General features: G+C 35.1%; 1 protein-coding gene across 2 annotated transcripts in view; it reads right to left on the bottom strand.

Annotated features, from left to right (window-relative positions):
- ascc3 (activating signal cointegrator 1 complex subunit 3) overlaps window positions 1-14026 on the bottom strand; it is a 148924-nt gene that overhangs the window by 118785 nt on the left and 16113 nt on the right. For both annotated transcript variants that reach the window (XM_043260891.1, XM_043260892.1), the window contains exon 6: window positions 4098-4299. In XM_043260891.1, the coding sequence (XP_043116826.1) occupies window positions 4098-4299 (202 nt within the window). The remainder of the gene's footprint in view (window positions 1-4097; window positions 4300-14026) is intronic.

Raw genomic sequence — 14026 nt, forward strand, 5'->3', positions numbered from 1 at the left:
ACTTTTGACTGGTACTGTATACACACACACACACACACACACACATATCATTATAAGTGTTTCATGACCACATTTAAGTTAGCATTGTTAAAAATATGACTAACAAATATAGTCTAACAGCAATACACTATCAATACACTAGTGCAAGTTACTGCACAATATCACAAAGTGTACAGACCTGTTTTTTTATTTATTCATCACGAATATGAGATACCGTGAAATTCTGTGTTATACAGTAAAGTCTGTTTTTATGATTGGATGTGTGCTTCCATCCGCGTTTACTGTTTCACGGCAATCATAGGGCCCTACTAATGCAGCAAACGAGTATGATAAGCTCATTGTGAGAATTAAAGTTGGGGACATTGTATATTTATGCATTTTTGCATCTTACCAACTAACTGAAAACGCAGCGGAAAATCGCCATTCGACAGATTCGAGCCACCACCGCACTGCCATCTATTGGACCGCAGAAAGATACTAGCTTTTCAATCAGCTACATTACTGACAAACCGCAGGCATGAGTTCTGGGACACGGCGCGGCTGATACAAACAAGCACTGACTGCTGCGATCACTTCCAGTGATGCGCCCCAGATGCGTGCAGATCAGATCATCCATTCATCATATTATCGTGCAAAACTAAGAATTAGAATCAGTGTAATGTGGGTGAAGGGTGAAGTTTGAACTCATCCGCGCATCTCTACACTACAGTGACCTGGGCCGCCAGTAGCCCACAGCGCGTTACACCATTCAGAAGCATCATTTACTAAAGAAAAAGATATATATATGTTCTGTAAAAAAGTTTATATCAGTGTCACATGTTCGCCGATACCGATATATCTGCGACAGACTCATACCAACCGATAAAATCATCCAAATCCAATATCGTCTGGGCTCTAATATTACTATAAAATGAAAAGAATATGTCAACTCATTCTACTAACCCTTAGAAGACATGCAGTGGCAAATTAATGAGACTAGTTGAAATGTAGTTACAAAGATACTTATGTAAAGTTATGTATGTTAAAGTCCACATAAGTTATTCTGCATGCATAATTTTTTTTCTTTCTACAGGTTATCTTAAGGGGTTTTCCTCTGTTTAGATATTGGTTTTAGTATTATACCATAACATTATCATAACATTATACCATTCATTTTTTGTTATTTTTTTTTATTTAAAGAATAAGCCAATCCAATGTAATAAAATAATAATTGACATTTGAGGCTTAATACTACTATTATAGTACTATTATAGATTTTTCAGTTAGAATGTTTTCAGCGTGTTTATGTCGCTTATGTCATGTAACAATTGTAAACACATCATTCAGTGTAGATTGTGATAAGCGTAATTTATAATGGCAATTACAATTTCACGGGAATACGCAACGGTTATCGTTTTTGTCATAATTGTGAAAACCTATTATAGTTAGTAGAATGTCTAAAGCAGTCATTTTAGCCTGTTATTTTGCCCATGTTACAATGATTAATATCTAGTGTGACGACCAAAAAGCTGCACTCCAACACAACACAAAGACTACAGGCAATGGCCTACAAGCGTGTTCTGTGCCTACATGACAGGAAATGCTCTCCACAGCAGCAGGTTGCAGTAGTCGGTATTTGTCAAACCTCAAAAGCTAGAAGGGCCTTCTATGTTTGCCCTCCTCGCTTTGCCGTTCGCTTGCTTTCATCACTTCAATTTCAAAGTCAAATAAATAAAAAAATTGGAAAAAAAAACAAAAACAAAGAACATCCCACCAGAACCCGGTCTGCTTGCATGCTGCTCTGCCATCTGATCTGTTGTTGAAAATGCACATGCTTTCAGGTCATGAACCGACGTAACAGCGATCGGTCGTTCGCAGAGACCCAAAAGCTTATCTCGATCCCTATCTCGAGCTCTCGGGATTATATTTCAGAGTTTAAAATGACACAAATGATTGCCTGGCTCAAGTGCTCTGCTGTAAGTCAGTCTTTTAAGACAATCGTTAGTGTCCTTACACCGTTTAAGAGCGACACCTTTGTCTCCCAACGCATGAAAGACGATACTTCAGCAGGCACACAGAAACGTCTCGAATGGTGCGTCATTCTTCAAAGCAGGTGCCCTCTGTGCTCCTCATTTACATTCGGCGCTGTTCAGAGGGTTTAGGGCGTATTACATTCCTCACAACAATAGTTACGGTGGCCATTTTCGCTTTGGTTTTAACATTTGTTTTGAAAATACTGTAGGCAATCTGTTGAAAATCCAGTGAGGGTTTTGGGTAAATAACTAAAGCTATAGCCAAAGAGAGATACGACCTCACCATCGCTGCGGAAAAATTTAAATGACCATCACTGTCAAAAGAAAGCACAACAGAAAATGTATAAACCGTCGTGAAAAAATGCAATGCTTATTCAATGCGTGAAGGAAAAAAAAGTGAGTTAATAAATAAAAAATAAAAAAATGTGGAAAGCATATTCCCTTTACAGTGTCTTTCAGTGCTCAAAAAAGTTTTTGCTCTTAGCATCCGAGTGAATCATATTTTTACAGTACCATGTATGTAAAAAATGTATGAAAATGTTATTTTTTTCTTTAAACTCATTGTTTTAGTAAATACAGTCATGAATACAATCATTTTATACACAGTGATGTTCTGCAATGAGGAGGCACAGTGTTTTGTTTTTTTTATTACAATTATTGTTTTACACACACACACACACACACACACACACACACACATATATATATATATATATATATATATATATATATATATATATATATATATATATATATATATATACATATATATGTGTATATATATATATATAGATGTAACTCATCTTATTACTAAAACTAAGTATAAATCCTATAAAATTATTGTTTTACATAAAAAAATATAGTATTGTTGCAGCAACAACTGAAACAATATATTTCATTTCTGAACTTATTTTTATCTGTTAATCGAGTTTTCAGAATATCAGTCATCAAAGCTCAGTGAACAAGCTTCATCAAGCTGATTGCTCACTACAAACGCCACAGTTTAAAACTAAAATACACGAAATTGTGTCAAAATGCCATTTTTCTTGTGTAAAATGAGGTAAAAGACCTAAATGACTGGGAAAAGATTGAATGTTTGTGAGACAAGGATTAAAGAGAAAGCAGTGCTGTTAAAATCAAACCTGCTGCAGTCCATCCTTGATTTAAATCAAAGAACAAAAGAAAGAGAAAACGCTCAGCGCTTTGTTCGCTAGTTAACTTTTGCAGCTTGAGCAACTTTCAATCTATGTTCAATGCTTCATTTCTGTATTTACAGTTTAATGTGAAGACTATTTTAAGTTCACTTAAAGCAAAAGTATAAAAATGGAAATAATTAATGGCGGTTATGTTTTAATCGACTGACAGCACTAATGGCTTAAACGGTATTTATTTTGTTTTTACTTCATCCTTTTTTTTTTTAAGTAAATGCAATTTTAAAACGTCAAATCTGTTAACGTGATTTTGTTTCCAGATAAAATGATAATTACACGCTGGATATTTGTGGAAAAAAAATCAACAAGAAATTTTCTTTTTAGAAAGCACTTTGTGATATCAAAGATCTCGAGCACACAGAACCGTATCTTTCTGAAGGCCCGCATATATCCACATTTATTAACGTAGCCCGACAACAACATTTGTTAATACTCAAAGATCTTATTAGTAGAATAAAATGCTTAAAATCCGACAAAAGCGACATCTGTGTGGCACATTTAGCAGCCTCAGGTAGGACCGATGAGGGTTTCTCACCAATCCCATTCAAAGCTGGGATTTTCAGAGTTATTTTTGTTTGGTTGTTGTCTTGCAGCAGGATGATTGAAAGGCTGAGAGCGCGAGGAGACGTGTGAGGTATTAACACCTCATCTCTAATCTCTCTCCTCATGCTCTGCCTCATTTGGACGGCAGCATTTTTAATTAAACAGATCATTGCTCTTTTTCATCCTGTGAAATTAAACATTAAGAGAAAATCCCTTCTGCAAAAGCTCCAGATAGCGGTTTTATCAAGCTTTCTCTCTCTTTCTCTTTTCAATAGGCCACACTCTGATATGTAGAGGGGTGCTTGTTCACGTAATGAAAGAGAATGCTCACCTCTGCAGTCTCAGCTCCTTGGGGTCGAAATGAAAAGCGCTTTCATAGGTATCCCCTTCATCTCCTCGTTTCTCACGCTTCCTCTCCTTCTTCTCTTCTTTCCTGTAAATCTTCATCATCTGCTTCTCCTGTTCGGACTGGATGGTCACCTGGCAGCCGTATGTGGGCTTGGTGGATTCATCCCTCATCCCTTTGAGCTTTCCTACAATTAATTAATTAAAAAAATAAATAAATACGTAAATCATTCAAAAAAAAAAAAACTGAATAATAATGTTGTAATAAAAATAGGAAAATTTTTACTTATATGAGATCAATATATACCATGACACAGTATACAGAACGCATATAAAGAACCATTGATGTCTTTCTACATATTCAGTTTTTTTACAAAATTATTCCTATTGTCACTAACATTAATTCCATTTCCTAAAAATTAATGGTGGATCTAAACTAGAAACTAAAAATAGAAAAAAAGTGCAATTATACAAACTTTTTGTAAATTAGGACTGCAAGAGATAGATAGATAGATAGATAGATAGATAGATAGATAGATAGATAGATAGATAGATAGATAGATAGATCAATTTAAAAATAAAAATGTAATTAAATTAAATAAAATGTAAAAATAAAAATAAAATAAAATAAAATAAAATAAAAAATTAAATTAAATTAAATGTGGCAAGTTTTGAGATAATTATTAATTATTTTATTCTGTTGAAATATTTTTTGGATAATATTGTACTGCATAAATGGGTCTTCATACATTGTATTCTAGAGCAACTTTTATATTTTAAGAAGACGGTCCTTTCCAATAGGATCATGGTATTTGGGGATCTGCGACATCAAAAAGCCTGAAAAGCTAAATATAAACTGAAAATTGTGCCATAAAAACTCGCTCAGCCGTGACTGCACAAATAATACCGTCATCCAGTCTGACAGTAAATGACTAGATGAAATGAAACTGCAGGTCAACCCTTGAAATCATTAACTTGTGGGACTTGGTGGAAGTTGGTCTCTCGTTGCTGATGAGTGCAGCTCAGCATCTAAAGGTATTTTGGTCCATTCATCTATACAAAACTATTTCAGCTCATGTCTTGTAAGACTAAGTGCAGCCGGCGTAGTAAAGGCTAGGGTTTAATATTAACCCTATCAGAGGGTTAAAGTGCTATCAGACTGCCTCTGTCTGCAGCACAACAGCTCAATAAAAAGCCCAATAGCTCTTGAAAGCAGATGAGATGGGATGATTGCACCGGGGCATGGGCTGATTGTCTGAATGATCTCTGCTTTATCTCTTCTAAAGGCTCACCCACGGCAAACTCATCTGCTCCCCCTATTCATCTGTCTTTCACAACACGTCCTTCACTCCCTCTACCTGAATACTGCACTACATTGTCCCTCTATAAGCACTGCTCACTGGACGGTTCACACAAAAAAACTAAAACCCAAGCATCACTTACACAACTTTTTTAGGGGTTATTTAGGAGACAGTACAAAATATTTAGTTTTGCTTTTTTTCTACAGTGAAAGTAGAAAGTCTTGCTTACAGGTGATATGATGGCAATGTAGGAGCATTTAAATAAATATATATATATATATATATATATATATATATATATATATATATATATATATATATATATATATATATATATATATATATATATATATATATTATACCATATACAGCTTTGTTTTGCATTTGTTTTGAGGGTTTTTTGGCCCATGATGCAGAAATATCTGCATCTGGCATAACTTAAATTAAACTGCTATTTAACTGATTTCTCAACAGTGTTTAGCATGGTTCCTCCAAATATATTTATACGTATTTATGTATGTAGGTATTTGAAATCTTTTCTTTTTATATGAAGAGATGCATGAAGCATCTGCACTTGATGATCTTGAATCTTAAAAAAAAGAATCATATAACTATAATTTGAGTTCAGTTACATAACATATCAAACCTTTTTAATAAGCATAAGACGTTGGTCATACCGTTTTCTTGCTGCAAAACATCTTAATCGCAGTTATGTATTCGCGTCAATTTGCAGTACACTGTGGTCATGAAAATGTATCGGTTGCCTACAGTTTTAAGCATTGTGGTTTAAAGCCCTTTAAATGCACACAACGGTGCACATGAATCCGCTGAGAGCATGAATTTGTATTGCTTTATTAGCCATGAATGGTTAAAAAACGTGTGAAAAAGCCAGTTTTTGAAAGTATTCTCAAAACCATTCATTTAGCGCTTATGTTAAACAGCTGAAAAAGAAAATGCATGTATATTAGATCCGGATGTTATATTGTACACAAAAAACTGAGCCTTTTTTCTCTATTACTTATTTTAGTTTTTAATTTAGTGATTTTAACTGTACATTCAATGACATTAACGCGTCAAAGAGCCATTTTGGATTGTAATGTTCTATTTGTATGCTACGAATTCCTGCCTGACAGCAGGTTTCCTCAAGATTTTGAGATTTCTCAACTTCTCATTTATTTATTTATATATTTTTAAACCGTGACTCATTAAGATCAAACCGAAATAATCAGGGATGTCGAGACCTTTCTAACGATTTCACACTTTGGAGGGATATACAGAGACGTAAGTGCTACACTCACAGTCAAGAACAAGAGTTTATCTTCTTCATTATGTCCGTGACTGAGTGAGACGACTTTCTATATATATATGAACAATAGGTGTTGTTGATGTCATATATTCATATATTTACACGTATTCATCTCTTCGATGCCGGCATGTCGCAAAACAACCGTTCACCTCAGCCTTTTTTGGATTCTGAAGAAAATTCTGTATTTTCATCTTATTTCAAATGATTTTTTCCATGCACTGATCCCTTTCGGAAACTGCAGATGCACTTTATGATACGCTCCAGTATATTAAATCAGTTTTAGCTAAAGATTGACCAGCAAAGCAGTCGAAGGGGAGCCGCACATAAAAGACACAGACGTGATGCAAAGATTCAATCTTTCCGTCTCTTGAACTTGATGCTAGACAGTCTGTGAAAGGCAAGACCTGCCAACATGACACCTTTGTGTGCAAAAAAGCAGGAGACGGAGCTGTCTGAATGCAAGTTCAAGTTCTAAGTAGTGACAGAGCTCGGTTTTCAGACAGGTCATTACCAACCAGCCTGATCTAATCAGACATGTCCCCTTTAATGACAATGTTAATTATGCATCGCGTCTCTTTTAATTGCCATCTAAAGCTCACCGCTGGATAGTTTGGTGTCTTCATCCTGTTCAATGGCCTTCACACCGTTCCAAAAAAAATGTGACCGGCTGAATTCGTTGTTACTTGGCGAACTTTTTCTTTCTGCTCTCCTCAACAAATGACTTCCAGGAGAGAATTTATCTACAAACATCAGTGTAACGATTGGTTTGGGTGTGAAATGATCCAGGCTGGCACACTTATTGTGATGATCAATAATATGAACATCAGCAATACACTTGAATGAAATGGGAAAATAAAATGAAAAATTGGAAATAAAATCCAATCATTAAATAACTCTTAATTTACAACTGAAATACATTACATTATTTTACACCAATTTCGAACGGTTGCAACTACAAAGTTCTATGGATAGAAACGAAACATGATTATCAGGAAAAAGACCAGAAACATACTGTATATCTCAAGAGTCAAATAAAAAAGCATTAAAAAGCAGCAAAAGTAAATATCAACTAAATAAAGGTAAATAGCATCCCAAAATGGGGGGAAAATATGCATTGTGCCAAAAATAGAAATAGAGCATCTGCCTACTGGAAGCACATGGTGCACTTCCGATTCATTTCATGTGCAGACTTGTTCAGACATTCAGAAAAATCACTAATCATTCTGTGACCTTACTAATTAAAATGATAGCGACATCACAACGATATGTCATTGTGCAGAGATTTTTTTCGATAGGGTGTCTGATTTAAACCCCGGTAGCAAAACTGCCAATAGAGTTGTAAAGCATTTGAACTGTCTGTTTAAATGAATCAAAATGAATTCAAAGCAGATATGCAAGCACATTATGAGATGACACACACACAAACACAGAGACACATGCATGCACACACACACACACACACACACACACACACACACACACACACACACACACACACACACACACACACACACACACACACACACTCAAATCTTCCAAACAAACACTAGACCTGCTCTTGGTTCTTCTGTTAACGGTGGAGAATCTTAAGTGAAAACACCTGCGCCACATTTACAAAACCAATTTGGTTAATTTATCCATGGTATCCAACAAATAATTAACTAATTTCCATAACATTAACAGCAATGCACAAGCTACTAGCTTTATATACTGGTGGATTTTTTATTTATTTTTTGCATGTTATTTCAGAATGTTATCAGAAGATTATTTCAGGAAGTTATAACATAATGCATGTTATTTCAATGCGTTCAATGAGTTATGTACAGAGCAGGATTCCCATGCTAAATAAAAAAAAACGATTCAGATGTATGACAGAGTATTTCTGTGCCAAGTGCACTCCGTCCAGGGTTTTTTCAAGCATGGCAATATTGATTAATTTCAATATATGCTGCAGCCATATTTCAGAGGTGCATACCAATTCGCACACTTATGCACAATTCAATTCCATTAAAATAGTGGAATTAGTGCTGAATGAGACAGTTTTTTTTACACTAAGCTCTCAAGAAAGGCACTAAATATTCACAATTTGCTGCTTTGTTGAGCTGAAAATAAATAACGAAAAATATTACATTTCAAAAGAAAAGTCAAAAGAAAGTGGGTTATAGAATAATATGATATAAATATATATATATTTAAACATATGCTATTGTAAACATGAAACACTCCAATCTGTAGCTGAGAAACTAAGTACTCTTTCGAAGCTCCATATTGTTTGCGTGTTCTTTTTAGTCTGTAAAACTGTGTCAGATAGGTATCAAAAAAATAAAAGACCTTAATTCACTAAGTAATTCTGTTTTGGTCTTCCATTAAATAAAAAAGAATGAAAGAATGAGAAATTATCACCAAGAGGCAGACCGTCTTGAGCTGTGATCTTCTCTCGCTCACGTCAGTAATAACATTAAACTACCGCATTTGGCTTTCATCTTCTTAATATGCTGCTGCTGCTGGGCTGAACTGCTTCAAAACCAGCAAGTTCAACTTCTCAAAGCCCGTGGCGGCCAAAACAACCGTGTTCTTTGTTGAAGTAAGCTCAGACCTACAGTAACTCTCAAACCAGCTCGCCGTGATACACGAAAAACAGACTATGCAGGTCTTCGTTGTGCTGCTAATAAAATGTTTAGCAGTATTCCAGTCACAAAGGCATTAGATAGATCATTAACAAGGAGCACTGGCTTGATGTAGTTCGGATGAACCCATGCATAAACATATTTTGGTATTTATTCCATTTGGTGTACGCTTAAAACATTTCTTAAAGGGACAGTTCACCAAAAAATGTTCATTCTGTCATCAATTACGCACCCTTAAGTAGTTCCAAATCTGTATGAATTTCTTTGCTCTACTGAAAACAAAGGAAGATATTTTAACCAGGTTGTTTTGGGTCACCATTGACTTCACCATTGGTATTTTTTTCTACTAAAAGAGTTGGGTAATAAATTTTCTTCAAAATTCTTCAGCAGAACAAAAAAATTCATACAGGTTTGGAACTACTTGAGGGTGAGTAAATGATTTTTGGGTGAACTATTTAACCAATATCCTTTAAACGGATATTTCACCCAAAAATTATAACTTGTCATCATTTACTCGTGTGGTAACTCATCGCCCTTTATAACTTATACACCCAATGAATGTCTAACCAAAACTCTCAAGCAAGAACTTCTAAACCTCCATTTACCATAGCAGATGTTCGTGTCCATTGATTAATGTTTATATGTGAATAAAATCCTGAATTAAATCATTCGAAAAAGCATTTAAGCTTCGTGACTCCTGGAATAAACCAATATCTTTTACGATTAAAGTTTGAAAACGACGACGACCTTGACTTTCCACGGATGGACAAAAATGATAAAAAAAAGATGAGAAACTCCATTTTTAAGATGAACAAAAATCTTATGGGTTTAGAATAATATGAGGGTTGATAAATCATAGAACTTTCTTTTTTTGTGCGTACTAACCCTTGAAATAAAAACGTGCTACAATTGTGTAATTTATAACCTGTTTGACTCAAAGAAAACTTACGGCAAAGAACATGATAGGCCGAGAAAGAGATCCTCCTGCTTTTCTTGATATAAAATCTATGACAGGCCACTCATGTTTTCGTGGAAACATGAAGAGACATGAAACGTGCATTCATGGCGCTGTGCGCGAACAAGACTGTGCTATCAATGTAACACAAAGCCTGATACTCGCGCACATTCTTATGCCAAACTGGTTGTAACCTAGTTCACATCTCACAGCTCTGACAGAAATGCCTATTACAGACAAACCGGCTCATACTTTCAGATCTAAGAATCCTATTCTGAGAACCGCGGTTCTGGGCTTGTCTCTCCTTTCAGTCACAGATATTGACCGTCAAGACTCAAAAGGTTCTTTTGAATAATTCATATTGCCTTGGACACCCTCGCTACCTCCTTAACATTTCCATCTCAAAGGCGGCTGTGGGCTTTTCTTCAGTGCTGTATTGGGGACACGGTCACGTCTGCACCCCCTGAGCCCCTACAGACACGGCCGCTGAATATCCCCTCCTCTCGTCCTTTCAAGTGACTCACTCGCTCAAGTTATGGGGAGCTACTACAGGTACACAGTTGGCGATGATTTTTGAGAATCGTGTTTATAATGCTTCTATCGTAACTGACACCTGTGACCTTCATGAAGTTGGCCAACAAAGAATAAGGTTGTAGAAATACCGAACTCTGATAAACCACCCATAAAAAGATGACAAACATTATTATTATTATTGTTAGTAGTAGTATGTTTTTTTTTACTTACATTATGACAGAGTGTGAGAACTGAGTAGTGAATAGTCCGTGTTAAATCATATTAAAAATAACCATGCTTTCAATGCAGCTTTGAATGGCCCTTTACTGTAATGGCAACAAAAATAATGGTATGGTATTAAATTTGCCAAGTATTTATATATTATAGTTGCATTTAGTCTTCATTGATTTTAATAAAAAAAAATTATAGCTGTCATTACATGAAACAAAATGTGCTTAGTTCTTTTCATTACAATAAACAAATGCATACAGGGATACGCATAGCTGGTGCGCATAAAAAAACGAGTCGGGTAAATAAGTTCAAATCACTTGTTTGCGTGCCGACATTGTTGACAGCCGTTAATGCACAATTACCACTTTATATTAAATAACTGTAATATTGTATAGGATTTTCATTTGAATTGACAGCATAAATCTAGAAAAACTGAGACAATTGATTCATTGGTGTGCTTTACTCAGCAATGCATATACTTACTTGATGGCAACTAGCCTAAATAAAATCTTGTAGTTTTCTAATAAATTTAAAAAAAAAAAAAAAAATAATAATAAAATAATAATATATATATATATATATATATATATATATATATATATATATATATATATATATATATATTTTTTTTTTTTTTTTTTTTTTTTTAAATATTAGCACTTTATTTTATTGTATTTTAGTGCACTTTATTAAAACTAAATTATTAAATAAAATATTTTATAGTAATATTTAATAGGTCATGCAATGTACAGAGTGAGTACAAAATCTTAAAGGTGCTGTCATAAGAACCAGACTGAAAAACCTGTGTACATAAAATACACACGCACTTGTGAGAAATGTTATTCTTGACACAGGGATCAAGAAATAATGCAACAGAATAAGCTATGGGCTGGGCGATCTCGTTTTTGCTGAAGGCAGTCTGAGGAGGAGCTTGCTAAGTGAGGAGACAGAATCAATTATGCCAAACAATGACGTGATGTGATCAAATATAGGCGCACGTTAATGCAGCAAAAATATGGGAAGTGTAAAAGCGTTTAAACGTGTCAGAGAAAATAAAAGAAGATAAAAGTATTGTGATAATAATTACAACAGCACTGTTAAGTCACACACAGCAAAATATGTTCTGTAATATTTTTCAATGTTTTCAAATGTTTCATGTTCTTCTGCTCAGCAAGCCTGCATTTATTTGTACGGTAAAAAATGCATGCTTCATTAAAAAAGGGGTTTAATTATATTTTTCCGCAGTTTCTGGGACACAACTATTTCACAAAAAATTATTTAGAATAGTAATAATTATAATAAATGTATATATAAATACACATCCTTTAGGCCATATTGCCCAACCCTATTTCTTACCATTACCACCAAATGTGAAAACGCATGAGGAAGATAAAATGTGTTGTGAAACTAAATTCAAGCCGGTCATAAATTGCTTGAAACAATGTTACTTATTGATACGGACAGATCAAGTTTTTGATTTGTGAACTGAATCTTCTCACAAATGGACTACAAAGCATGCAAAGTCCACTCCCTTTATCACTGACAAAAAGCCGTCACTCGTCTTACTTCGTCATGATCTTATATATTCAATGAATCTCTCTAAACTGCATAATGCATCTTTCATTTACATCACGTCTGCACTCTGTTATGAGATGATTCACAAGTGTGCTGGCCTGCACTGAACGAAACTTCTAGAGCAGAACAGTCAGTGAATTCTCACCAATTTCTGACTGGCCAGTGCATTCACTGCAGAACAAGGATCCAGGGGGTGGGATTGGATCCAGATCTAGTGGGTGGAGATGGTTGGTTTAGGGACCGGGGGGTGGAGATGGGTGGGTTTAGGTATATGTAAGGTGGGAGGAGTCGGATTAGGACCCAGGCAAATGCTCCAAATTGCAGCAGGGCTGATATCAAACTCTGTCTTGACTAAAAGAAGTTGTTTTACATAAATGATCAACAAAGCAGTTGTTGAAATGAGATATATCCATCTTTTTTTTATTATATAAAAAAGTGTGACTATACAGCACTGGGAATATTTAATTCACTTCCACAGCTTTTACAGTGCCGCGCACTAGAGGAGGCAACCTCTGGTAATTGTACTAATTTTATGAACACTTACAGAAAAGGGCCATTTCGCTAAAAAGTGGAAGTTTAATGGATTAAGTCTTTCAAGAGCAGTTCAGTTCCTCATTAATGGCCAAGTGCTCACAGGAAGAGTGCTAACAGAAATGACATATAGCTTAGAAATTACAGTCCCGCAATAGAGCTGCACATATATTCATAGTCACTTATTCTCACGGTGAGTGTAGAAAGACAGAACAAAACCTCTTAAAGACACTTTACACTGAACTGGCTTTGATTTTTTTTACTTTATTGCTGCACATTTTATTGTCTGTGGGCTTGTCACACTTCACGGTGCTTATGAAAGCAATGGTTTATTATTGTAGCTGGCTGTGGATGGGTTTATGTGATATTTGCGGTAAAACACCTCGTGCTTTGTTTTAAAGCCCCCTGTTCGCACTTTTAAAGCAAAGCTCCGATGATCGTTCTCTCTGTTTTAGTGTGTGAAGACATAATATAAGCTTGGTAACTAAAATGCTTATATATTTCATAAGCTCATATTCTAGTGTAGGGTAAAAATGCAATTTTCAGGCATTTACTTTTTTTAAAGCAGAAGAAACAAACTGGTTAAAATGTTAATATGCTCACGTCTTGATGTGGTTTCTCAAAGCTGAATGTTTACTCAATGTGACAATCAAATATCCAGCAGATGATCAACCATCCATGGGAAAATTTTATTTGAAAAGTTCGGATTGATAGTTGAACTGATAGATGTTAGATATGATGAAGGAAGATGACTGACTAGATGCGGTATACAGATATGTGTTTACTTTATACGTGAACACCCACTTAAGTCGGTCTTCAATTGGACAGATGGAGTGGAAGGACGTTCGCTTTGATGCGTTTAGTTTAAACAGCTCG

The sequence above is a fragment of the Puntigrus tetrazona genome, chromosome 16, assembly GCF_018831695.1.
Source record: "Puntigrus tetrazona isolate hp1 chromosome 16, ASM1883169v1, whole genome shotgun sequence".
Taxonomy (NCBI): domain Eukaryota; kingdom Metazoa; phylum Chordata; class Actinopteri; order Cypriniformes; family Cyprinidae; genus Puntigrus; species Puntigrus tetrazona.